This window comes from Anoplopoma fimbria, chromosome 20 (assembly GCF_027596085.1).
Source record: "Anoplopoma fimbria isolate UVic2021 breed Golden Eagle Sablefish chromosome 20, Afim_UVic_2022, whole genome shotgun sequence".
NCBI classification, from domain to species: Eukaryota; Metazoa; Chordata; class Actinopteri; order Perciformes; family Anoplopomatidae; genus Anoplopoma; species Anoplopoma fimbria.
The window spans coordinates 9027937-9055230 of NC_072468.1; the positions used below are offsets into that span (position 1 = coordinate 9027937).

General features: G+C 41.4%; 1 protein-coding gene across 1 annotated transcript in view; it reads right to left on the bottom strand.

Moving 5' to 3' along the window:
• LOC129109234 (neuroendocrine convertase 2-like) overlaps positions 1 to 27294 on the bottom strand; it is a 162069-nt gene that overhangs the window by 43837 nt on the left and 90938 nt on the right. Inside the window, 7 exon segments of the mRNA XM_054621256.1 lie at positions 5422 to 5535; positions 16845 to 16948; positions 17730 to 17951; positions 19327 to 19499; positions 22339 to 22427; positions 23848 to 23927; positions 24714 to 24751. Coding sequence (XP_054477231.1) covers positions 5422 to 5535; positions 16845 to 16948; positions 17730 to 17951; positions 19327 to 19499; positions 22339 to 22427; positions 23848 to 23927; positions 24714 to 24751 — 820 coding nt within the window.

Consider the following 27294-nt stretch of genomic DNA (forward strand, 5'->3'; position numbering starts at 1 on the left):
TACTGCTATGTTTCTGCTATGGTCCTTATGTTTCATACAAAACAGATTAGTGGTAGAAAATTAGCGGTAATCAATGCTAATATCAGAGCATTTAGTATCATTTGGATTTATATAGATGATAGAAAATTGCAAATAGAAAATAGCACCATCAAAGTGGATCATACTGATACTTGCACCTGCTCATATGTGCATCTATCTTTCTATGTGTGTTAGTGTGTCTCTGTGTATCCTCCCTTTCTCTAGCTGCCATCTTCTCTGTGTTCCTCACTGAAGCTCTTTTATTCCCTCCTGAATGTTCCGTCACCCGTGTCGCCGGGGGACAAGGAGAACGTGGCGTTTTCCCTGGATCAGAAATTTACGAGCAATTAAAAGTCGGCGGACGCGCGGCATCCATCAGCGCTGCGTGCTGCTGCCAGGGTGGGTGAGGGGGACTCGCCGTAAACCACAGGCTATATACTTTTATATCTGTTTTCCCTCCAAAGAGGGAAGGTTATGACAAAATTATGTTTTACCGTCGCTGGTTTCTGGCGAGATGTAGACATCTTTCAATGAACAGGCTTGTTGGAGGTCAGAGCCCCTGGAAAGGCGGCAGGGATAGAGCAATGTGTATGTTTGTAAAAGTGTGTGTTGTGTTTATGTTGGGTGTTTTACTTTATTTTTTTTCGGCGACAGAAGCCTTTAACACAATAGGAATAACATAGTATGTGCTCCTCTGGTTTATCAGTTACCGAGGGAAGAGTGACCTAATTACTCTGTTGTTTATTACTGCAGAGCTCTGATTTATTTCACTATGCTGATGTAATTTCAACGATTGAGTTTTCCTCCTCAATAATGGCAGCAAGACACTGTTTTTTTAATTCAGAATACACAAACACGCATACTCATGCACAATGATCCATTGCGACACACCTAATACACAAAAAAAAAAAACTGCAACCCCTCATACATCAACGCAGTCACTCTTTCTCTTTCCCTGGCTCCTCGTGACAGGCCCAGACTCATTTGCATCCTTAATTGTGTTGTAATGTACTTTTAATTTGAAAATGGAGGCAATTAATTATTTTGATATGGAACAAAATGCCGCAAATGTAAACATTCTAATAGTTCTCTGTGAACAGAGTATCATTTTTCAAAAGAGGGATTGAATGTTATCTCATTCTTTAATGCCATACAAGTTTTTTGTTTTTTTTAATCGGGGTGGGGTTTAAGATACCGTTTTACCACTCATGCATTCTCCTTGATATTGACTTAGTCTTCGCAGAGAGGGCAGCGTTTCTTTGATCTACTCCACCGCTGTTATTTTCTATCTAAATCTCCCACAGGATAATTACTGTAGTTGCACCTATGCTATCAGAAGAGATTAAATGAAATTAAGCCTGTTTGGACATCCTGCTTCTCCTCCGTACGGCATCCCTCCGGCGCAAGCCGCCAACACCAGCCTCATCACTTTTCTATTTCTGGGTCAGAGAGGCTTCAAGTGGAGATGTGAATCGCAGATTAATTTTTTTTTTTTTCTCCCTCCGTCAACCATGTGATCAATAGGTGTCAGTGTTCAAAGGATAGCAAGCATCGCTGGAGGAGAGCAGGGGGGGGGGAGATCCATTTGTACGGGCTCTGGAAAAGAACTGACACTTTCGCTCCCTCAACCTGATAAACTCGCCACAGAAAGGAACAGGATGGATGCTTGTTGGTTTTTCACCCTCTTTTCACCCATTTCTATCACCCCCCCCCCACCCCATTCCCTTTCTCTCCTCTCTCACACACACATTTTCTGTTCTCCTATATCTCTAAACCCCCACCCAACCACCACCACCACCCCTCACCCCTATCTCTTTCACTCTCTCCCTTCTGATTCTCCTGAGGGTGCTGGGAGCTTGCTGACATCACAGCCGGCCTGGCAACAGCCTATAAATTATGAGTGACAAGTCTTTGGACCAATAAAAGCACCACCATATTTCATGCACAGTAAATCTGATTGCAGATTGCTCTGGCGTGTGGCGGCTGACATGTTTATTGTCGTCATGGCGGTGGGAGCTGAGGGTAAAGGGGGGCTGGGGGGGGGTCGCTCCCCAACATCAGAGTTTCTAAAGCTCCCAGTCTATATGGAGGTCAAACAGATGGGAACTCTGGGATGCAGGCGACCCCTTCCACCCCACCCAACAACCCCCCAAATCCCAAAACACACACGCACACATAAACATACATTCACACACATCAATGGCAACTCAGCCAGCATCTATAAGGCAGCTATTTTTTTACTTCAGTTTTTACAAAGCCATGCAACTGCTTCTTTCACTGCAACCATCTGTCCTCAATCCGCACATGCTCCCTGTGGCACTTTTAAAGAAGTTACATTCATTTTCTCCATGTGTAACTTTTGAAAGAAGAAGTTACACATTCTTTCTTGCACAGATGTAGATTTGAATTAATTAGCATTAAAACATTTCACTAGAGACCTTTGTTTCTGCCGTCTTTCTTGGTCTGGTATTACCGGTAGCTTATGGTGGCTAATGTTACCGAACTTTAGGTAGATGTTAAATGTGTTGCTGAATAAGATAAGAGAGTTATTTTGCTCACTTGTACACTCTTTTCTACATGGGGGGGGACGACGACGACGACAGTGTGTAGAGTCAGCATTTTATTTAAAGATTTCTTTCGACCAAAGCAGAATTGCTGATCTTTGCAATAGTGGAAAGAATAACCGAGACATGTTTGGTGAGTTTTATTTTGTTTCTTTCCAGTTGGAATAAAGTGTGTTTTAGATGAGTTAACAGGGCAATTAAGACTGTATTTTTTGGTGTATCAGTGAATCTTGAATTCTGAGGGTGTATGGTTGTATTTTTCAATTCAGGTGTAGAATGTTTTTTTCTGTGACGATGTGTGATTTTCTCGCGCGCAATGAATCCTGGTACATGTAGGCACAGCCGGCACAGCTCTGCAGGAGAAGGGATCAGCTCTCTTGGACAACATAGCATGCAATAGATAACTTATTCATTCAGTCGACTACATTAACCATCAGCACTGATTGGACATCCACGTAAAAGGTGGCACAATTTCTCTTATAGTTCTGGCCTTCTGATGATTCTGATTTTATTGGACATGTTGGCTGTACACTGTATTAGTCTTTCATTAGTTTCCAACAGAAAAGTCTATTGTCCTTTATGACTTGCAGCTTTTGTTTTCATGCAGCAGGCTTTTGCTTTACTCAACATTTCAGTGCTGCTTTTGCACTACACATAAAAAAAAGAATTACTGGCACAGTGGTATGTTTTTTCTCAGTTTTCTTGCGCTGAAATTTGAATTTGTTGTTGCCACTCTTTTGTCTATGTTTTTTGCAATGCTGCCTATCACTTCTAATTCTAATTATTGTTCCTTTTTTTTCATCAAACAAACATGAAATTATAATGTTCATTTTTTGTGTTCCTGAGGACTTTGGGAAAATTGCCTTTATAAACTGGCTAAATCACTATTGAGTCAACAGGCAACAACGTAGAAAAGTAGAAAAGTGTAGAATCAAAATATTAAATCATCTGATAAATCACACCGCAATTTACCAAACAGCAGTCTACACTCATACAGCATACACCTACATAATCCAATCTAAAAAACCACTAACTTCCCACTATAACCAATAAGCATCGAGTGTTATCTTCAATTTTCTTAAACATGGATCCTCTCGTTAAAGATATCACATCTAATCTTTAATATCTTCTAACAACCTCATTGATGGTAAGTGACCCCGTGCTCATTGCACCGTCTAGTCCATCCGTCCTTCCCCATGCAATAAACCATTCTTCATAATTAGCGCGGCCGCTGCAGTATGATCTGGGCATTACAAGTCCTCAGCCGCAGCCCCTAAATGGACAGATTTCAACAGACGCCCGCTGGTGTGATCGGCATCATTATATTTTAATTAATCCATTCTTCTCACAGCAACACAGTAATTACAATCTATTTTACGACGTGGCGTGCTGCGAAAGAGGGGTGGAAGTGAGGAACAGGAAAGGAGGCGAAAAGGAGTAACAGGCAGAAAAGGAAGGGGAGAGAAGGGACGGGAAGAGAAACTACAAAGAGAGGTTAGGACAGTGAGTCAGAGCCATGATGAGGAAAGGAAATGCTAAGGTGAGAGAGACAGAGAGCAGAGGAAAAAACATTATAAACGCTATGACTGATTACCGATATGTCATCGCCCGGCTGACATTGTAAAAGCATTGTAAAAGCGTTTATACGATGTCTGGAGGAGCACAGGGCTCTCTCCCTCCCTCCCTCCCAGATTCACGCTTCATACAGTCAGAGGGAGAAGCTCCATTTCCTCCAGCCTCTGTCTATATAAATCAGAGCAGGTACGGACACTCAGACGCGCTGTGGGTGTGATAATAACATTAGAGGATTACAATGACACTCCTCCCCGGACAAGATCACCTGTCTCAACTGTCATAAAACAGCTGCTTTTTGTGGTTGAAGCGCTTTATACGAGGAGGGTGTGTAGGTGTGTGTGTGTGTGTGCGTACAAAAGTGGTGTGTGGAAGAGGACTTGTAATGGGTAACACCTGAGTTTAATACATAACACTGTTGCAGCTGACTTTGTTTTGAATTCAATATTCTATTTTAAACAACAAGCAGTAAACTATTTTGTTTTACAGTGGCTCAAAAGTCCACCTTTAAGGCAATAAAGGAAAAATATGCAACGCTTCCATGTTGAAAATGTTAAAAACCACTAGACCTATGTTATATATTTTATTGAGTTGTGTGCTTACATTATCCCAAACGTTTTCAACAATTCTCAAACGGAGAAAAATCCGTAATTTTACAGTTAGTGTCAGCTAGTCAGTTAGGGAAATCCATTTGCTGTTTAATGGTAAGAGTAAGAGTAAGATAAAGGAATAGCTTATCTTAGCAAAAAAGATTGGAACAAGGGGGAAGCAGCTAGCCTGGCAAAATATGGTTAAACAGGGAGTTTGTGCCAATTTATAGGCAGGGATCAGTAAATTCTTAAAGTCTTTCCTGGTTACCTGGTAACCTCATGGTGCTCAGCAACTTACTGCTCCCGGCAAAAAAAGTATTGTGGCACATCAATACCCTGAAAACCATCATCTAAAAGAAACCCTCTGCAAGAAAGAAAATACATTTACCAAAATGTCTTTAAGGACTGCTTTAAGGAGACAACAAAAATTGATTGGCACATGTTGCTCAGATTGCCATAGCAACAAGTAATCAGGGGTTCCAGCAAAGCATGGTAACTCACAATTATTGTAAATGACAGAACTATTGTTAATTGACTGATCAATACACAGATCAGTTTACATGTAAGCCTCACTTAAAAGTGGGCAGAATGTTGGTAGAAAGCAGTGGTTAAATGTAACCCCAATGATGGTACCACATGTGTGTGCTTTGATTGTTTGCATGGATGTATCACAATACCTATGGTGAACATGGAATCCTGCCGCGTTGATGTTCCAGTCAGGCTCTTTCGGGTCGGGAATTGTAGCCGTCTTGGCGATCAGATGCTGAACATCCCTCCACGTCAGCTCAGGACTGGGGCAAGAGACATGAAACAGAATATCATCAAACACACCCTTCCCTCAGCCCGTGTTCTACACCGACTGAAACCACAGAGGAAACACTTCAACTCGGCGTGATGCTCTGAAAAGAAAACCTGCTGGGAGCCCAACATGGGATCCAGCCTTGTGTAGAAAAGAGGCTGGAGGACTGTTTTATGGGGCTTACAGCACATTATATCAGTCTCTTGCTGTATTAATGCTGAGGTTTATTGATACATAAACTGATGCAATGAGACACGGCCCTACCTTTTACAGCAGGTCCTCTAGACATAAAAGCACCTGTTTAAGTCAAGCTCACTGTTTTAATAATGGTGTCACTAAAAAACTGTGAATCCAACAAAGAAGATTTGAGACTTTAACAAAAGAGCCGAGAGAGTCCAATGCAGTAAAAAAGTCTTCTTTTTAATCCCAGGCAGGGGAATTCTAATAGAGCGGACTCAAGTGTCATGTCAAGCAATATACTAATGGAATCCAATTAAGACCTTTAAACTGCGCCGAGAGCTGGAGGATATTAGCTCAGTTTTCTATAACAAAAGACCAAAGGGCCGTCAACGAGGGCTTTTTCAGGATATAAAAAGCATAAAGGAAATTGGGTTTTTCTGCTTTATCCACTCATTATTGTTCCCTAAGAAAATGAGTTGAATGGAGTATAAGAAAACCGCTTGGCCACCCGTTCTGAATGGCCTTTTTCTCTTTCTGAGTAGAAATGCCTCCACAGTTTGCGAAACACCTGTACACGAGCAGTCGTTTCTCCAGTACTGAGGAACAGAACGGAGGTAATTAATTAAAGGTGAGCCACACAGTGAGATTTCATTTTCCCCATCATTAATACCATAACTGTAACGCATCACACATGCCTATATAGCTACGTTGAGGTATATCCTCATAGTTTTTTCACAAATGTGAAAAAAGCCCTTGCAAACAACTAAATCACAAGTAGCCTCTTCATTATTGTGCTGTTGCATGTTAGACATCTTAGGAAATATCAGGCACAGATGTAAACAGATGTATTCCATTCACGTATTGAAAAAAAAAAAAGCGAAACAGAACAAAAGCGAGGAGAGAAGCTTTCATTAGCGGAATAAAACAAAACCCCGGCAAGCAGCGAGAGCAGGCAACTAAAACAACATGATAGGAATAATACCAGTAACACTAATAATAGATGGATAGAATGAAACAAAACACAAAGCACAAACAATTATTTTGAGCTTTGATTTCAAAGGGATTGGAGTGTGTGTGTGTGTGTGTGTGTGTGTGTGTGTGTGTGTGTGTGTGTGTGTGTGTGTGTGTGTGTGTGTGTGTGTGTGTGTGTGCAAATGGGGGAATAGGCTTTGTACTTTTGAACTGTTGCTGCTCGCTGCATGCGTCTGTGTGTGTGAGTGTGCGTTGTGTATTATATATTAGCAGCAGCAGCAGCGTGATTCTGTTATGTGCACTCCCCCACCTCCATCATCAGCACCACCACCACCCTCACCCCTCTGGTGGAATCAGAGAAACCCCCGCGGCCCCGGCTGGTTTGCATAAAGCAAACAAAATTAAATTTGCTTTGCTAAATCAAAGCGTGTATGGTATTCCGAGCAGCTCTCTCTGGGACAAATTACTTCAAACGGCCTCCTTTGTATCATAACAGAATAAAAAAAATAAAAAATCAGCCCAATCAGCGGCTCTCCAAAACCATCGACTCGGGAATTAATTATTGAACCCAGGGCTTTTCTCTCTCCTAGCAGTCCGCGACACAGATCTATTTATTTTGGAAAAGTCGTTTTGCTCTTAAAAACACAGCGCTGGTTCAGAACCCAGTTTACTGCTATCTCTCTCTCTCTCTCCTTTCTCTCTCAATGTACTCACTCGTCTTTGCTGCACAGCCCCTGAAGGGACATGTGAATAGGTTTGGGCCACGAAATTAATCTGAAAAACCCCACGACCGGCATCCACCATAGTGCTGGTTAAACAGAAGTATTGCTTATGCTGTAATGGACTTAAGATGAACTGTTATCTTGTGAGGTTTCTTTCACATAGAGGTGGAATATGTTTCCTCTGCACTACCTCTTTGTATCAATGCTAGACCATATTGTTTTCTCCTCCTGTTGGTTTTGGTTTGACTGCAAGAAAGCACCAAAACCACTACTTATGAAATTTGATATGCAGCTCAAGTAGCAGAAGGTGAGCTAAAGCAAGAGACCTTCAAGAAGATTTCCACGGTTAGTTGTTGTTTTTATTTACTTTAGTTATCCAACTAATTATTTATGACATGCTACATGCGTACCTTTTCCATTACTTTTAGAAAACACATTCAAGAGTACCGAAGCTGTAGCTGGCCAAAAGCTGGACTGGATATACTACCTCTTCCGTACACCGGTCATTGTTCACAGTCTGATAAACAACTTTAGATGCGAGAATGGAGTTAAGAGAGGTTAAAAGAGTTAAAAGACAAGATCTCATCTCAACTTTAGAAATAGACAATTGCATATGAATGCAGATAAATAAATAGTAAAAGCTAATAAAAAGCTTCATCATTGACAGACAACAGCAAGTGGGTTCTGAGATTGCATTCCGCCTCTTTCGCACTCCACATGGACTCAATGCTACTAGGACTACAAACGGACAACAAACGGAAACCAGAATGATTCTGATACCAAAATCTTGTCCTGTGTCCAACAGATTCTGTATTCATGAGCAGATATCTGTTTATAGAGATTAACCAAGGTAACCTCAACATGAAAGGTGTTAATAAATGCTGGCCTGACCAAGCCTTTAAGCTGAAATGTACGTGCGCCGTCACGTGACTCACAATAAGCACAACCTAAAGTAATGCAACACTGACATAACATGAAAAACATTCAACTCATGCATGCCAGGAAATCACATTAAAACTAAACCTTTAACCTCTGAAGGATCGACAACAACGGAAGGAACAGAACTGACATCGCAGCACAGTTAAAGCATGTCGTCCAGCAAACCCATGAGCACCACTGGGCCGCGGCTCACAGCGGATTGGGGCAGGGTGCAACGATGTGTGAGCCTCCTCCAGAGTCTCGCAGCCTTCATCCCCTCCGCCAAGGCTCACAAAGCAGCACAGCAGCCGTCACAGTGAGCACACCACTGTTTACAAATCCCCAGTTAATAGGATCAGGCCTCATTGACTGGGCCGCTCCGATGTGTCTGATGTAATCTATTAGCTGTATGATAGTCAGTGTCTCAGTCCAATCGATAACCCTGGGCCTCCATATTGCTCCACTGTGGACTGTTACTCCTCTTTAGTGCTGCTTAGAATGCCGGCTTAGTGACTATAAAGTGTGTGTGTGTGCGCGTGCAGAGGTTTGTGTATATCCACTTGTCCTTGTGTGTCAGATCGTGCACGTCTGTGACTTTTAATGTTGGAGTGTGTGTGTGTGTGTGTGTGTGTGTGTGTGTGTGTGTGTGTGTGTGTGTGTGTGTGTGTGTGTGTGTGTGTGTGTGTGTGTGTGTGTTTCGCAAGCAGACGCGATCCCTACATAGGAAACATGTTTTTTCTAAATACTGTATTATCTATTGCAGTGTGTATATGTGCATTGTTAAATTCTAACACATACATACAGTAGCTGATACTTCGGCAGATGTTAATGCTGTAACACTTTAATGCCTGAATGCATGTGGGGATTGCGTGTGTCTGTTGTATAATTGTGTTGACATTTGTAATATCCACGCACCTATACACGGGTGTATTACTGTACAATGGCGCGCATATGTGTGTATTAATGCGGCTTTACAGTAGATGGCATGTCTGAACGTGCATGTACGCGCATCTGTGTGTGTGTGCGAGCGCAGTGTTTGTGTGTGTCGGAGTGTGTCTGTAGCTGGTGTAACTGGGTTTCCAATTAAGTTGAACCACAGGCCGGATCAATGCTAGTCCTCTGTGTGCAGGAATGAGCAGCCCTGGGCCCTCAGAGCATGCCCACGAATAATTTATCACTCACACTAAGCCCGGGCGAGGAGGAGGAGGAGGAGGAGGAGGAGGAGGAGGAGGAGGAGGAGGAGGAGATGGGGAGCGCAAGGACAAAGTGTCCAGCCCAGGGGAGAGAACGCAAAAGATGGGCAATCGAGGGGACAGAAAGATGGAGGGGTGAAGAAAGAGAGAGGGATCAGGACTCAGAGGAAAAACACTGTCAGCTCCAGATCATTTAGGAGCACCACACTCTAGTTTTTTTTCTGGTAAACAACCATCGAAAATGAAGTTCTGCATGGAGCACAAGCCACATGCTTCTTACAAATATAATATACTGGATGTTTGCAAATGCTATTTTTATTTCATTATTCATCACTACCATTTCAAATAGATTTTTACAGGACTTTAGTATAAAGTATAAATATATACTGTAGAAGGAACCAATGAAATTTGTAGTCCTCACAATTAAACAACACAAAACGTTGTAACTGTAACTAATAATTTTCTGACCGGATGCCGCCATCGGCAGCTAATCATTTGTCAGTGCCTTCTGAAACCATAACAAATCACTTTTGTTAATAAATGACATTAAATAAACACTACTGTTCATGTTTGGTGTACTGTCGTTAGAGTTTGGTTTCAAATTACGACTTCGTTAAGGTTAGGGGACATAATTACAGTGTCATAATTACAATGGCAATTACGTGGTTAAGGTTAAGAAATGATCGTGGTCATGGTAAGAAAACACAAAGTTGACTCTTATTTGGAAACAGCAAACGAACAGCAGTCGACCCATCCCCTCCCCCGATTGATGGATTGATGTTCTATAATGTCAGCAGACTTCCTACTTTGCTCCCCGTCATAATTTCTATAGGGCTTTGTCACTTGAACATATATTACTTTGGGCCATTTGCTGAAATGACTGATGCTGTTGTTCAGTTTGGCTGGACTTGTATCAGCGCCAACACTAAGCTCTTTAAAGCAATAGGGTATCAGCCAAACAACCCTAATACACATGAAATACAGTTTTCTGTCCCAAATTTCCATTGTTTCCGTAAGCTGATGTGATTTTCTGCACTTTTTGCCAGAAAATCTGTTTGAAACTATAACAAAGCTTGATAAATGGCCGAAGAAGTAGGATTGAGAACATATTATTAGTAACAAACTTTTAGCAAAAGGACAAATCAACACCATTGGAGGACCTATGTCGTTAAGCAGTACAGTTTCGGTCTGGGGAAATAAAAACCATGCCAATCAGAGGCGAAGCGGTTTCATAAAGATGCGTAGAAGCGTGTAAATAAGCTGAAAGAAAGAGATGGAGATCAGTGCTGTTTGTATACGTTCTGTATCTGTTCTCACACCAGCATTCATAAAGCATGAACTGTTAAAGTGGCCCGATTATGCTTTACCACTTTTTCCCTCTTCTTTAGTGTGTTAAATATATATTTTTGTACATGTAAAAGGTCCGTAGAGGTTAAAACCTGAAGTCTACGCCTAAAAGGAGTTACCCTCCCCCTCAGACACACTGCTCCTGAGCTGCCTGAAACGGTTCAATTGAATACTCTCCTTCACTTCCGTAACTTTATGAGGTGACAATGTTACGGCAGTGACGTAAAACTTCTTCCGGCTAGTTTGGCCCTCAAACAACAGAAGAGAGAGACAGAGCTGAAACAGTTTTTTTAAATGTGAAACGCTGACCAATCAGGGCAAGCGCTACAACGGAGCTTTTCAGAGAGAGGGGGAGAAGAGGTGCTGCAGGACAGCCAGGACGAGAAAAACAAGGCGGATTATGAGCATTAACGCACGTAAACATGTTGTAACTGTAACTTCAGATAAAAATATGCACCTGGAAAATAGCATAATAGGGCCTGTTTAAGATATATATGTCAAGTTGAATTTGATGCTGTGTCTGTTGTTATGAGTTGATGCATTGTAATGACACATTTTCATAAACCACCTAACCCATCAGTAAAATGAGAACAAAAAGCATGTTGATGAGTGAGCGTCTGCACTAACAGTTAAGAAGTGATCCGTAGTTAGGTCCTCATGTTGGTTTACAAATAGCTTAATAAGTTAGACACAAAGAGGTTTATAGATTTTACATTTAAAAGAGCACTGGTGACCTGAGATTGGATGGGAATTACGATGGGTTAAAAAGTAGGATCAATTAGTTTCTGAATATGTGTAATATTGCGGCTTGAGCAACAAACATGAGGAGAAGCATCAAATATGAGCCAATATCAGCTTCTACTAAAACATCAGTAATAGTCTCTACTCCATCGTGTATCATGGACTATTTGCAGCCAGAAGAGATTGATGCATTCACACTCACACAAATACTTGCTTCACTGAAGCCCATCCATGTCCCATTTTCTTATTCATCTCTTTTTATTTTAACCGAAACTGAAGGAGACACCACTAACAGTGGAGCTTGTTAGTCAGCAGGGTATAATGTGTTGGTGCAAAACAAGCAGGAGTTTAAACCCCACTGTCTCCTCCCAGGAAGCACATCTTCTGCTTGGACACCTCGCGTTAACATCTTCTGCTGCGCCGCGCCGCAGCTCTAGTTGAAAGGCAGAGAAACCAACACACGTGGATAAACATCTACACAGACACTCCCCACATGTGGAGACAAACACACACTGCGAGGGAAAGTGAGCACGCATGGCATATCACCCACTGTGTCATAACTGCACAGAAACACATGTAGATGCACGGACATACAGAAAGCATTCAAACACGCAGGACACCAACTGCTACACACACACACACACACCCACACACACATACATACAGAGTGTCCCCACCCTGTGGAGAGTCAGGGTCTAATGTTTCTTCCATCTCCGTCCTTAGTTCGTCTCTATTAATCTCACGGCAGCGAGGCATGGACCAGTAAGACGCTCCACATCGCTCTGTAATCTTCTCTTAATGTGCTGCACTCTCAGCCTAAGTGAACCCATTTGGAGTGACTGTGAGCCGACTGAGATTCCTCCCATGTTATCTGAACAAGTGTTACTAATGGGTTTATCAATTAGGACAAGTCCAATAACTGCATGCCTGCAATCTCCTTTAAATAAACTCCACCGGCGCAGCCCTGATTCCTCTGGTTAATGAGTACATGTGTACACAAGCACCCGTGTGTGTGTGTGTGTGTGTCTATGTGCGTTCGTTGTGTGTGTTTGATGGACAGTTTGGATCTGCATTTCTGTATTTATGTGTGTGTATATTGCTGTATGTGTGTGTGTGTGTATATTGCTGAAAAATACTGTATATTGCGTGTGTATATTGCTGTATGTGTGTCTGTGTGTGTGTGTGTGTGTGTGTGTGTGTGTGTGTGTGACTGGTTCAGCACTGGACTGGCAATTTCAGAAGTTTGTTTGTTTTTGTTTTTATTCCCAAGCCGGTAAAAATATACAAGAAGTCAGGAAAACTCTGATTCTTGTGAACCCCACCACAATATGGGCAAAATAATTATACGTTTTTTGTCATTTTGATGATGTTTATAGTACAATTTTCCAGGTAACATAAAAATGTAGTGTCACTTGTTTATTCAAAAAAGTATTAACATTTCCAATTTGCACCAACTCCAACACTGCACATCCTGCATGTCTCTATCAAATCACCCACCAAGTGTGAGGTAGATTAGACATACAAAGAGACACATTTCTGTCTTTATAGTTAGATGTGTAGTATTAGCTAATAGCTACCAAGTAACTCTATATGTTTTTTGTTTCTTTATGTTTTGTCCATTGCATTTAAAATGCAAAAAGCCCTCACTGAGGACGAGTGTGTGTGCTCTGCTCTGGAAAGCGACTGTTGAGTTAAGTCCAATTAGAGCAAGTGGATTCACTTTTCCATGTGCTCTCCCCACTGAGATCACTGGCTGATTACTCCTCAACTCCCCACAGAGAACATTATACACATTATTTCACTTATTCATTTAATGGACACAGGCAGGAAGAGAGAAAGGGAAGTGAGTCAATATACAGAGAATATTTTTGTTTCACTTTTATGCTGTTTAAAGCCCCAAACTAAAATGAACATATTCTGTAGATTACCTGATATATAACTAAATATATAGTAAATGATTTGGCAATTTTTATATGTCCCAAAAATATGACACTCACCATTATCAGTTCCAGATAGAAACCACTGCTTTATAAATTAATCTGTCTTTTTTATATACATTTTTTTTTTTAAATTATTTTAGCAATTAAGAGGCCATAAAATAAAATCCATTAACTACCTGTATTGACAAAGACAAGTCATTTTCCTTTATGCAATGCTAGTGGCTGATCATCACTCCACATCGAGTTATCATGGAGCACTAGAGCCACATTTCTTTGACCTGTCACAGGTTAAAAGAGGTTCAAAGATAGTTTTGTTCATTTTTAACTGCAACTGTGTGATTGAATGAAAGGACTTGCCCAAAAATGTTCACCTGATCAGAGCACAGGTCAGTGAGGTTAAGGATGAGGCAATCTATCTTTCCAGACAGCCCAAATAAACAAGGCAGGAAAGGGTAGACAGAAAAATGGACATCTGCAGGTATAAAAATCGCAGAACGAGTTGAAACCACCGCAAAAAGAAAACTTCAGCTCCCTCCGAGCAAATGGACGGACCGGATGGAGGAATGGATGAAAGAAACATAAAGTGACAGAGAGGCTGACACGGTGATAAAGTGAACAAACAAACAGTCAGAGAAAAGAGAGAGGAGCGAAGAATTGATCTGCCCTGATGGTTTGTTGGACAGGCGTCAAGACGGATGGATGGAGACAGATGGAAACAGAGACAGACGGGACAACATAGTGTCAGAGAGACAGATAGACAGTGACACCCTCACACTGTCAGGGTACAAACACACTGAAGGGTATCCTGACAACACAGACGACAACACACTGTTTGCTCATTTAGGCTCTCTGGCATTTTTGTATCTGCACTGTAGGCTGCGATGTCAACTATTCCAAGCAGAAAACCTTTATTTTATATCAGGGATGACAAAAAATGTTTGTTTCCAGGTCTGAGCAATTTCATTAACATCTAGTGAGCTGCTCAGTTTTTCTTAAATTAACAGAAAAAAAGGAAAAATCATGCAAGAAAAGTTTGAGCATTTTGCATTAGACACAGAAAAGCTGAAGACTGTAGATGCATGATGGGAAAGGGGAGTTGGAGTTGATATAGTGATCAAATCTGTAATTCTAAGGATATGTATTAAAAGTACCCTCATGTCTTTATCATTAGGTGGATGTACTGTATTTCAGGCAGGTTGTTTGTCATGAACGGGGATAACAGAGGGAAAAAAAACCAGAGGTTTGCATGAGTGAAAAAGAGATTACGGCACAATATATGAGTGAGTGTGTTTGTGTGAAATGCGGGGAGACAGAGTGAGACACAGAATGAGCAAGTGTGAGAAACACAGAAAGAGAGAGAGACCCAGAAAGATACTATACAGACACAGAGAGAGAGAGAGAGATAGAGAGAGAGAGAGAGAGAGAGAGAACCCGGCTCCATAAAGACGTGAGCAGAATGCTGCCGATCTGAGCCAGAGAGGTGATATATAGTTTAGTCGGTAGCAGCGGGTCACGACAAAGCCTTTAACAGTAATGTCCTGGGAGTCGCCTCGCCCAGGGGAGCCGCGCTCCATTTTACAGCCAAGCGACTGAGACCGAGACGCCGTGGCATGACAGCTGGAGCCGTAAAGCCGGCCTCTAGTACCATCCATAACGTGAAGGAGGCGTAGACGCCGCTGATACCGCCACAAAACACCAGGCCTGAGGCCACACCGACAGCTGGCGAGTTAAGAGGGAGGAAGAAAAAAAAAAAAAAAAAAAGGGGGCTCGGGAAATGGTAGGAAGTGGCAGACGAGACAAAGGAGAGAAGAAAAGGGATGGGTGATATATTTGCACATTTAGACAGAAACAGAAAGAGAGGAGCTAAAGATGATCTACAACAAAAGAGGGACACATGCAACGCAACCCTGAACGTATGGAGGCATTACCCAGAGGAGCTGTATGTGAGAACGCAAATGTAAAAAAACTGACTTCAACCAGCCATCGCCCAAATACAAATTCAGAAGACTGTCCGATTTAGCCTGAGTGTGCCGCGACAAGGGTCTCCCATTTCAAAGACTTCTTCTAATGCGGCCGACAAATGCAGCCTTCTTTTCCCAGATTCGGAGGATACAACTGATGGATCCTTCATGGCCCAACATACATATCCCAAGGTTCATTGCGTGCCGGGGAAGTTGATTTTTTTTTTTTATCGACATGGCGACTAGTGGACCAGCAGCGTGAGAATTCCCATTTAAATGTAATTATTGGGTTTTAACTCACGTGAATATCTACAGATACAAATGTAAAAAAAACAAGGGACCTGATCAGATCACACTTGATCGGTTAAGTTACGTGACGCTATTAACTAACCAGCTAACGATACCGGGAGCCGCTGCGCTATTTACAGCAGCTCGTCCATTTTAATCTTTTAACTTAGCTTTACCTCTTTTATGACAACCGCAGCTGGTTGCTATGAGACGGGAGCGGCAAAAGGGTGTGGGCGCGAAAAGCTGGTGACCAGACGTCTCATTCCGGAGACCGCACGGTCAAGGCTTCACGGTATTCAAAGTACCCGGCCGACGTAGAGCAAAGGCTTCGTCCTCCATAGGCTGCAGCCACTGGATTGGGACACAGCTAATGTCCTCGTTGAGGAAGGCCGAGCACTGTTCATCTGTATGTGTTACATGTCCACGTTGCAGTAACAAACAGCAGGTTAAAAATTGGCAAAGTTTCCCTTTAATATCTTCTTCGGTCTACTCCCGGGCCAACAATCATCTGTAGCTCTGTATAGTGCTGAACTCTAAACCCTCCCACTTTTGAAAGGTCCTATAAAATGTGAAGTATTTGATTTAAATGCCTCTTCTAACTGTATACCCCTCAACCATTCAAATTTTTCAAAATTTCACCGTGAAATATGTCAGTGCAGAAGCTAAAGACGCTCTTGCTTCCATTTTTCTTAGAGAGGAGGGGGAACATAGAGGAGAGACAAGGTACAATTCAAAGTGGCAAGTTGCAGGATTTTAATGTGTAATGTTAATTTGTCAATAATTTGATTATTGAGTAATTGTTTAAGTCATGTACTGTATAAAGCAAGGGGGGGGTATGGGTAATGTAGTCTTAAATATGACAACAAACAAACAACACCTGACAAGAGATCAAACACAACTTTGCTGTGGACTGAAGCTCCTCACACACATTGCTGGAGTGTCCTTGAGCAAGCCCTCCGAGTCCCTACGAAAATCAATAAGGTATCACATTGACTGCTGTAGCATTACTGGTGTGCGCTGGGCAGAGAGAGACACTCACTTTACTTCCAACGTAAGAGCCAGAATCCCTGCAGCGATAGGAGCAGCACTGGATGTTCCTGGAAAGTGTGTGACACAGCCGTCGTCGATGTTGGTCACGGTGACCTGGAGGGAAAACAGACTGAATGGATCACCAGATGCAGCTATGTGGATGTCTAACAGTACATAGAGTAAAAAAATATGAGCTGCCCTGTCTGACTAATCCTCTGAAAAGGATTTTCGTGGGAGTTTTGGGGGGAAAAGTGTTGAGCAAATCGGGCCTGGAGGGTTCCCACACTGCATCAGCCGTTAGAACACGGTATTACAGAGGTGACAATTAACCGCCTAATGTGAGGTGGGAAAGGGCAGGCATTCCGGCAGAGAGAGGTGACTTCACACGGATAAAAATGTCTGTTTCTGGCTGTCTTGTTTCTGTAGCCCTAGAGTTGGCACTCTATTTCTTCCTGGCTTTTCACTGTTACCTCTGCCATCAACACCTCAGCTTCTTCCTCTCCCCTTTCTCAGCCACTACAGCCATGCTTTACCTCCAATTAACACTCGTTTGCTACTGTGTGTCTGCGTGTGTGTGTGTGTGTGTGTGTGTGTGTGTGTGTGTGTGTGTGTGTGTGTGTGTGTGTGCTCAGCAGTCACCCAGGTCATTTGGCAGGCCTCTATAAATATCACACCAGTCGCTGCTCTTTAACAGGCTTCTCACAGCTCGCAGGAGCCAAAGAGCAGGGGCTACTAGCACACACACACACGCACGCACGCACACACACACACACACACACACACACACACACACACACACACACACACACACACACACACACACACACACACACACACACATATGCACTCATTAATGATAAACACTGTTGTTAGATGTGTTAGACGGTACATGCACACTAACCAGAGGTAGTGAGCCTCCCACGCCGGCCCCTGTCAGTGTGACGGCCATCACACCGGGGCAGGGCTCGCCGAAGTAGGCGGGCCTCCCCGTTTGAGAGACAGCGCCGATGGCAATGGTGTAGATGGAGTTGACATAACCGTCTGCACCGCAGTGGTCGCGCTGCATTCCGCCATTACCTGCCGCCCACACAAAGATGCTCCCCTTCCCACCTCGGCCCTGAAAACACAAACAGGGCCGTCAAAGTGAAAGAGCAAGAAAAAAAAGGGAGATTTCATATAGAATGTTTCCATCTAGCGGTCAGCAGAGCATTTTAAATATCATATATGGAAATATATATCACACGCTATATCATAGGGAGGAAAAATAGGATTCCTTACTGTAGAAAAACATAAAAAATTGAGAGCGCTTTTCTTTTTTTTTAAGTGACACATTTTTATTATCATCATTAATCATTAAGTTAATGATGCTAACTTTGATATTTTTTTTATGTAATGACGACAACTTTCGTGGATTATTATGGTTTAACCAACTGGATATTAGAGAACATGGTATTTTTTAAGTTAGGATCTTTTTATAGTTGATTTGATATGCGACAATCTGTTCATTTCAGCCCCATATGGATGAAAACTATGTGGGAGCACTACTATTTATTACATTTTCATCACAAACTCAGACACGTAAGATATGACTTCTGACGTTCAACAGAGAAATGATAATAGCTGTCACTTCAAAGTCAGGGACTCGAGGGGCAGTTGGGGCCCTTGGCCCAGGGGTCGCTCCATAATCCATGCATTACTTTGAATTAAGTACCACAAAAGGATTATATCTCAAAACACCCAAACAAGTTGATGCAATTGGAGAGAACACCTAAAGATTGGTGGAAACAAGGACCAATATAAAAAAATTCTAAATCCCCCTCTAATCTGAAACACTTGGTATGAACCGTCACCTTTAAAGTGGCTCTATTATGCTATTCCGCTTTTTCCCTCTTCTTTAGTGTGTTAAATATATATTTTTGTACATGTAAAGGTCCGTAGAGGTTAAAACCTGAAGTCCACGCCTAAAAGGAGTTACCCTCCCCCTCAGAATCACTGCTCCTGAGCTGCCTGAAACGGCTTGATTGAATTCTCTCCTTCACTTCCATAACATTGTGACCTCATAATGTTACGGAAGTGAAGGAGAGAGTTCACGTAAAACTCTCCGGCTAGTTTGGCCTGCCCTCAAACAACAGAGGAGAGAGACGGAGCTGAAGCTCCGGAGGAAGAGTTTTTGGAAATGTGAAACTTTGACCAATCACAACAGAGCGTGCTAGCTGACCAATCAGAGCATACTTTGCTTTCTGGAGGGAGGAGCAATCGCTACAACGGAGCATTTCAGAGAGATTATGAGCATTAACGCATGTAAACATGTTGTAAGTGTAACTTGAGATATAGAATATGCACCCGGAATAGCATAATAGAGCCTGTTTAAATCTGTCTACATAATCCCAACCCTCGACATTTTGTCCTTCCGAGCTCAGCTCTACTGACAGTGTGGATGTCTGCTTTACATCTGACAGACACCAGTGTGAACCCGGAGATGAAAGCCCTGCCTTGTGAGTTCCTAGCCGAAGGGCACGCGCTGTCAGGGTGTGCGGCCCGTCCATCTCGGCCCCGTCGTCTTGGGGGCCCCAGCTGCAGACGTAGATGTCGATGAAGTGGAAGTTGAAGGTCAGAGCTGTGGCCTCCATGGCATCGGTGACAGAGCCGTCCAACAAGCGGATACCTGGACGGATCGGAAAGGTCAGAAGGATCAGAGTTCGGAGGGAGGCTTGTGGAAAACGCAAAAATAAAATGAAACTTTTCAAAAATGTACCGACAAGCATTTTGCTTTCTGGTGCTGTTTCAAAACAGCCACAAAGATAGTGTTTTAAATTATTAAAATTAGTGTGATATGCCATCTTCAAAAAGTGAATACAGTAACAGAGCTGTGACGCAATACTTGTAAGCACACTGACAGTGACCAAAAAAAGCTTCTTCCCCATATGCAAAAGCTTGACGAGCCTAATGTCTCATAAAGTGACTATATCATAACATCAATTTTATATAGGCCCATGATGCATTGGAGTGGCAACACTGTTTGCAATACTTGCAATATGACTGGGGCCATGGCAGCCTAGGTTGCCATGCTATGTTATATTTTGCCATCAGTAGATGACCAAATGACTAGAGTGAAAGAAAGCTGAGGTGAGTATCGTCTTCTATTCAGCTCCAGGGAGCCTAGAGGGCGACACACTAACTTAGTGTGCTACCAAAGTGGGGAATTGCAGCCAAAATAGCATCCAAATATGCAACGTTCACATGGTTGGAGTTATGATATTGCATCACATTAGGTAACATTTACAACACTAAAAGGTTGGTGGTTCAGCTGAGACATGCCCTCCAGTTTCCAACAATTTGTTTGTAGTGATTACACTTGCAATAACTGATTTTAGGCCACTTGCTGTAAACACACATTGCAGTATTAAATCACCTTTTTAAGTTGAAACGGGGAACTTGTTAGCAAACTGTTGCATATTTACACTGATATAGAGTAACATTAGTATTCATTTTTATAGTAGGGCTGTCACAATATCAGATTTTCACTACAGGATTAACGAGGCCAAAATAATTCACAATAACAATATCATTGAGATAAAGACTGATATCTGATATCCCAACAGCTGCTTGCTATGACCCAAAATGATGTAATGTAGTGGTGAGAACGAACCTAAACAGTTAAGTTTTGGGCCAGAAAACAAAACAAAGAGCTGACAGACACTGTAAAGAGAGTCAGGTGATGATTCCCTCTTTTTAATCCTCTTTTTAAAGTGTTTTTTTACAATAAAATGTATCAATATTATTATTATCATTAACTGTAATAATAGCCACTTCAAGAATGCTTAACATGTCAGTGCAATACATTTTCATGTCTGCATTACGTATAGTTTGAATTTCCTTTTTTCCTTTTTCTTTTTCTAAGAAAACACATAGAATTAATTGTGAGTTTTCACCGAAGGACATTCTTGAGTTTGATGATAGTATTGTTTTAAAAAGAAAGTGAATATCCTCTTCTTATTGTCTTAATATAATCTGCATCTGCAGAGCATCAAAATGTATTTCAAATGATAAGAAAACAGCTTTTTTGTGACAAACAAACAAATCCATTCAATATGATTCATCAGTCTTCTTTCTGTTGATTAATCACCTTCACGTATTACTTGTATACTTAAAACAACATCAAATCTAACAGGACCACATGCATTCACTGAGCATTTCAAGTGCATTTGACAAACAGAAGCAAACAGAAAGCTCAGTGAGTCTTCGTTGTCAGACAGTGAGCTCAAGTTTCAACAGCACCCAGTAGTTAGACTGCATCTTTGGGTTTGCCCCTTCATCTCCTGTGTGCCAGACTCTGTTTATGAGTCGGGATTAAATAGACTCTGAAAGGTGAAATTAAGTCTAACGTTGGAAAGAGATTCCTGGTCTTGCCTCACAACAAAAAAAAATCTCTTTTAGTCAATACTACAAGAAGTTCCCATCAGCCTCTGACAAATGAGGGAGGCACAAGGGTTAAAGGTCGCAGAGCAGAGTTCATATGTCAGAGTCCCACTGTATGGGCGTCCATACAGCTGCGTTCAGTAAGGAGCTCTGTTTTCTTACTAAAACAAATAGTGTACTCCTCATTAACTTGTGGTTTATAGCACTCTTAGAGTATCCTATAAAAATCTTTGATTTCACAACAGGAAAAGGGCCATCTTGTGTATTTGGTTCATTCATCCCTCGCCAAATGTTACAACCAACACTAAAAAAGCCATTACTGAAGCTCCCACTAAAAAATGAGCTGTTAAATAGGGTCAGCACGGCTCAATAGCAGCCAGTCACCGTGTCGCCTGTTGCTGCCACACAAACTCAAAGCACACGGAATAAATGGCATAGTCTAACATACTCTTTTTCTTTTTTTAAGAAGTATTTAGGATCACTGAAGGCCAAGGCTTCCTCTTAGAGACTTTCAAACAGACATCTGACTTCACAGGCTATTTTCACCTATAATGCGGCACAACAGACAGAACTGACTAAGAAGAAATATTTTCTGCCAAATGTTAAAAAAAATGTTTTATCATTGCAGAATGTGGGCCAAAAATGCTTGTTCAAAAATGTTCTGTGGGAAAGTTTCATATGGCTGGGTTCAAGACATCCTGTCACAAATGATTTCCTACAGGAATTGACAGGTGAGAAATTAATCAATCTGTCAATCTGCCTCTTTATTTGAAAGATGTTTTGCATCAATGCAGAAAGCCATACAAACAAATTTGCCCTGCTAAGGTTGAAGATAATGTCCATGTTAAGCTTCAGATGTAAAGATTGTAGTTGCTTTATAGTATTTTTGTAGTATACTCTAAATGGGAATGAGAGAATTTTCTATTTTATTTCTGCACTATCACATGATAGAAACTACTGAATAAGAAATTACTGACCCACTACAAGCGATTTTTGAAAATGCCATGTCATATTCTTGGCCACTGCAGTACACCCACAATGCACTGCCTCCCACTGTCTTGATGAGGCTGTATTGTTTTCCTCACCTCCGATCCTGGCATTGAAGGCGACGCCCACACCGCAGTAGGAGTTGTTGGCCTCCATGGCAACTTCCCCTGCACATCGGGTACCGTGACTGAAACACAGGGGGAAGAATATGTTGGCCACTCACTTAGACTGAAAATGCAGAGATGTTAGATTTTTTGGATGTGCTGACCTGAGCCCACGCTGATTTAAGCCTGGACGGACAATTACATACAGTACATCCTGATTTTAAGTACAGACAAACACCAAGACGCTGCAAACTGCAGCTCAAACCAAGGAAAGCATTCCGCAGCCAATATCCTGCTCTTAAGCAGTACTGAAATATAATTTTTTGGACTTGACAACTCACACGTGAAGCTGTTTAGTACATTTTTAAAATATGTTTTACAAATTAACTGTTTGTTATGCGAACGTCAGCAGAATTACCAGTAAAAATTCTCAATCATTTCTCCTTGATTTCAGACAAAGGCAGACAAAAGTTTATTTTGTTTTTAGATTTCATCATCTACTGTATAGCTAGCTAGGTAGTTAAGCTATAGTTATATCAATGAACTGACTGACGCTTTTGCTTGTGGTCCATATACAGAAAGATATAAAGAGTCACAGGCCAAACAATAGTAATCGCGTCGTATTCAACAAGTTACACTGAAAGAAAATCTGGGTTTCATGACCAGAAAATGTCCTCGTATAGAAAGTGTGGGACAGATGTTCTAGCATTATCCTCTTTCATCACAACAACAGATTTCCTACAAATCAAGCAAACACAATTCCCCTTGAGCTCTATGAAAAAATACTAATTTCAGCTACATTACATTTTCAGCACTCACTCGCTATCTCCCATCTTTTTCCGTTTGGAGGTACATTTTTGCATCATAGCAGCAGTAATCAATGTAAGTCAAGTATTTGTTCAAACTGAGAAGGGTAATTTACATACAATGCATTGTATAAGTAAGATGCTCAAGTCGTATTCTAGTTGATTTTAAAAAATTCACCACGGACCATTTAAAACCGTAAATGATAAGAATTTGAATTAACACTTTTGGTCATTTTTATTTGTATATAGCACTGTTTGAATGCTTAGCTTAGCATAGTTAGACAAACAAGACATATTAGATTTATGGTCTGTTGTTACAATTTAAAAATGTGGTATGTTACACTTTTTATACAGGAGAAAAGGTGTTGAGTTTGAGAACTAACTACCAATAAATTTGTGATTTGTGATATTTTACAAATATAATTGAATTTATGAACCAGGAGTTTAAAACATTTTAACCTTTAAACCCACAAAATGCAGTTGGCTATTGAAATGCTAAGAGGCCTAGCGCTGGGTTAGGTTACAACTGTAAGCTTGTTAACTCAGATATGCACATTTATGCATCTTACAATAGGGCACATTAATACACAGTTTACTCCATTTCTTACACTTTTTACACTTTTTTTTTTCGGGTTTTTGGTATTCAGGCAGTTTATTTATTCTCCCAAGAAAAGAAACCTAGGACGACAGTCATTACCTATTCTCCTCATCTCTAACTGGCATGGGATCATGTGACAGACCATGTGAAGCACGAAGGTCAAAACTGGCGAGGGCCTCCTGTAATCCACACAGAAAACAAACGGAACACAGTTTAACACTCAAAACAAAATATCACAGTGACATGACAGGAAATGAAAGAATCCCATGAACAACTCTTGATACTGGCACTTGAATTAATCCGTCAACATGTTCCTCTCCTGACTGACGGCCATCACTGTCACTGAGGAGATGCCTGTGACTGTGTCTGCGTGGTTTATGTGTGCCTCATAAAAGGGAGCATGTTTGAAGGACTTGTTTGCCAGTGTATATAGGCATAACGGGAGGAGGATGTCTTGGCAGCAAACCGTACAAGAGCAATTATGTATCTCTCTCTCTCCAGTCAGGCTTATCCATGCCAGACAATCTGCTCTGACAAAGTACAAGTTGGCCCGTGTGCTTCAAACTGCCTATAGGATTATAAATGACAAGGCTGGAGCAAACAACACTGGCACTCCACATATGCTGTATGGCGAGCCAGTGTAACACCAGCCTAACAGACTAAAACTGCTTTATCGCTATATGAACGTTTTATTGTCTCAGCTTTTAAGTAATAGAGAAGTTGGGCAGTTTAAGAGAAAGTCAATACACAGATTTCATTCTAATGAAAATCCAAGCATGTGTGCGTAACCAAACAGCAGTGATGGAAAACTGTAACCTCATAACAAGATTAGGGAATCAGAAATTACATTGCAAAGCCATCCTTGAGATCTGCTGTACTTGAGATCGCTAGAAACATTTTTTAGCTTAAATACAATTTTGTAGAGATCAGTTATTGTGCAAAAATCTAATTTTAAGTTTACTTACAAAGTTTTTCTTCAGGTCCTTGTTTGAGTGATCGACACCTGAAAATGACAAATAAAGAAAGGAAACGTTATAAAATAGACAAAACTGTGATCTGGTAGTTGTTACTGGGAGGAAACATTTGATGCCCTCTGGACAAAGATGTTTAAAAAAGATTAGCTCCACATTTTTAATGTTTCAGTGCAATCAGACCATAAGTGCACTAATTGTTTCATTATTTTACATGGATTCATGTAAGAGCTGTTTGGAGTCATTTGAACTTGCAGTGCGTTAGACAGGTTATTAAAACCTTGAAATTTTGAGTACTCTACTAATTGGTGTAATTATTTTGCCAAGATGTAATGGTGAGGTCTTTTTTTAAAAGCAAGTTTTGTCAAGATCCAGGTTCTGATCTGTGAGGTACTGCACATGACTGATGGTTGAGTGAATGAACAATAATCTCTCTTCCCGCAAATTTCAAATGTTTTTAATTTCCACCCACTCTTTTTTATTTATTAATATTTCCTTTACTCTACATGTTCACCTTTTCCTGCATCTTTTTTTTATCATCCTCCCTTTCCGCATCAGTTGCCTTTCTTTCACTTGCCCCCTCGCCGTCCTCCCCCTCTCTTCACCCCAACCACCACCTCCTCCTCCTCCATCCTCTGCTGCATCAGGGCTCCTGTGGTCTCAGCGAGAGACAAACGAATGAGGGCCCCAGGAGGGCCGCGCCTGCTCTGCCAGACATCACTCACTCTCTCTCTCTCTCTCTCCCCAATCACACACACACACACACACACACACACACACACACACACACACACACACACACACACACACACACACACACACACACACACACACACACACACACACACAGGACCTGCCAGCCTTTGTCCCATGCAGGCAGTGCCTCCGGGTTGTCATGGTAACCTGCAGTTGGTTTTGCCGTTGAGGCCTGATTGTGTTGAGCTCCGGTGGGATGGAGCACCGGGCGGGTGAAGCCTCAGAGGAGGCTGCCCTGCCGTGCCATGTGATGCCAGGTCAGCCTGCTATGTCTCTACAGAACCACTGATGACCACTCCTCGACCACCACTTTGAATCTTCTTTAGACACACTTCCTCCTTTGCTGGATGGTTAGTTTGGTTTTGTCCTAAACATGCAGTTTGATGAAATTTCTACTTATTTTGTTGTGTTTTAAGCCTAGTTTGAGTTACTGATGCAGGGAATCAAACTGAAGTGTGTTCCACGTTTACATTTTTTTATTTCTTGTGATAAGTGTGTTAAACTTGCATTTTTTCTACCGCTTTCATCAACATCTCATGGTCTCCATTTACTGAGACACAGTTCAGAGTTAGAATTAATTTAGTCATTATGTTAATAGTAACTAGGATTTGGTATTAGAAAAATGGATCACTATTTGATACTGAGCGCTTTAATAGTTTTTTGGTTTCTTATTCTCAAGGGACCAAGAGAAATGGCTCTCTGGCCAACTTTCCTCCTCGCCTGAGCCAAGTTGGATTTCGACACTGAACACAAGGCCAAGTGAGGATGCTGAGCGGGTTTTTGCATACTTTTGATTTAAAGAGGTGCACTGAGTGATGCTGCACTATGGGCCAACATGATGTCTTCATATGGAATTGAAGTGATTCATTAAAGATTTATGAAATGTTAGATATCTTTTCCAAAATCCCCCCTCAGGCTGATCTGTTTTCCTTTATAATCTTCCAAATTTATCATCAGTTGAATCAGGAGACTTTCTCATTTCCTCTGCTCCAACTCCATCTCTTTTGCTCCAATATTGATCTTTTTCAGGTTACAATCTTGAAGCTACAATTCTTTTTGATGCTGCTTGTTACTTTTCATGTGGTCCATAAGTGACCATTATCATCTTTAAAACTATAAAAAAAAATGTAATTGAAGATGATTGATTGGTTTGTTAGTTGGCTGGTTGGTTGGTTGGTTCTTCGATTGACTGAAGAGACTGTTCATAAGATTTACAAAGTCAAATTACCAGCTTGCGGTTGAATGCCTCCACCTAAGTTGCAGTTTACATCCATCTCATTCCAAAATGTAATGATTTTGTCATATTAGAAACTAAGAATTAGAAAGTCCTAGAATTGCGTCAATGAGAATTGTGCAGATGTGAAGTCACAGTGACTTTGGCCTAGGACCACCATAAGTGTGACAACCCAAAAACGTAATTCCTCTGGCCAAATCTGTTGCTGGCACGGAGACAGAGAAACATATTTTTTAAACTTCCTCAGTGCTTAGATACAGCTAAGGATAAATGAGGAAAGTTATTTGTAATTTTTTACTTTTAATAATCCCAAATTCAAATCATAGTTAACAGCTGTGTACACAAGCTATATCACAAATTAAGGAGAACTTTTGAAGCTTTTAAAGAAAAGTGATCAAATATGAATAAGGGACTAAGTCTCCTCTTGACATGGACATCTTTTACTGTCTGGGTCAGCGTCCCCCAGAACATGAATGTAGCTCTACAAACAGTGGATCTCAGATGTTACGTGACAAGAATTACTTGCCTGCAGGAGGTAAAGAAGCCTGCTTTATTAAGAGTTAATCGTTGTTTCAACTTGATTAT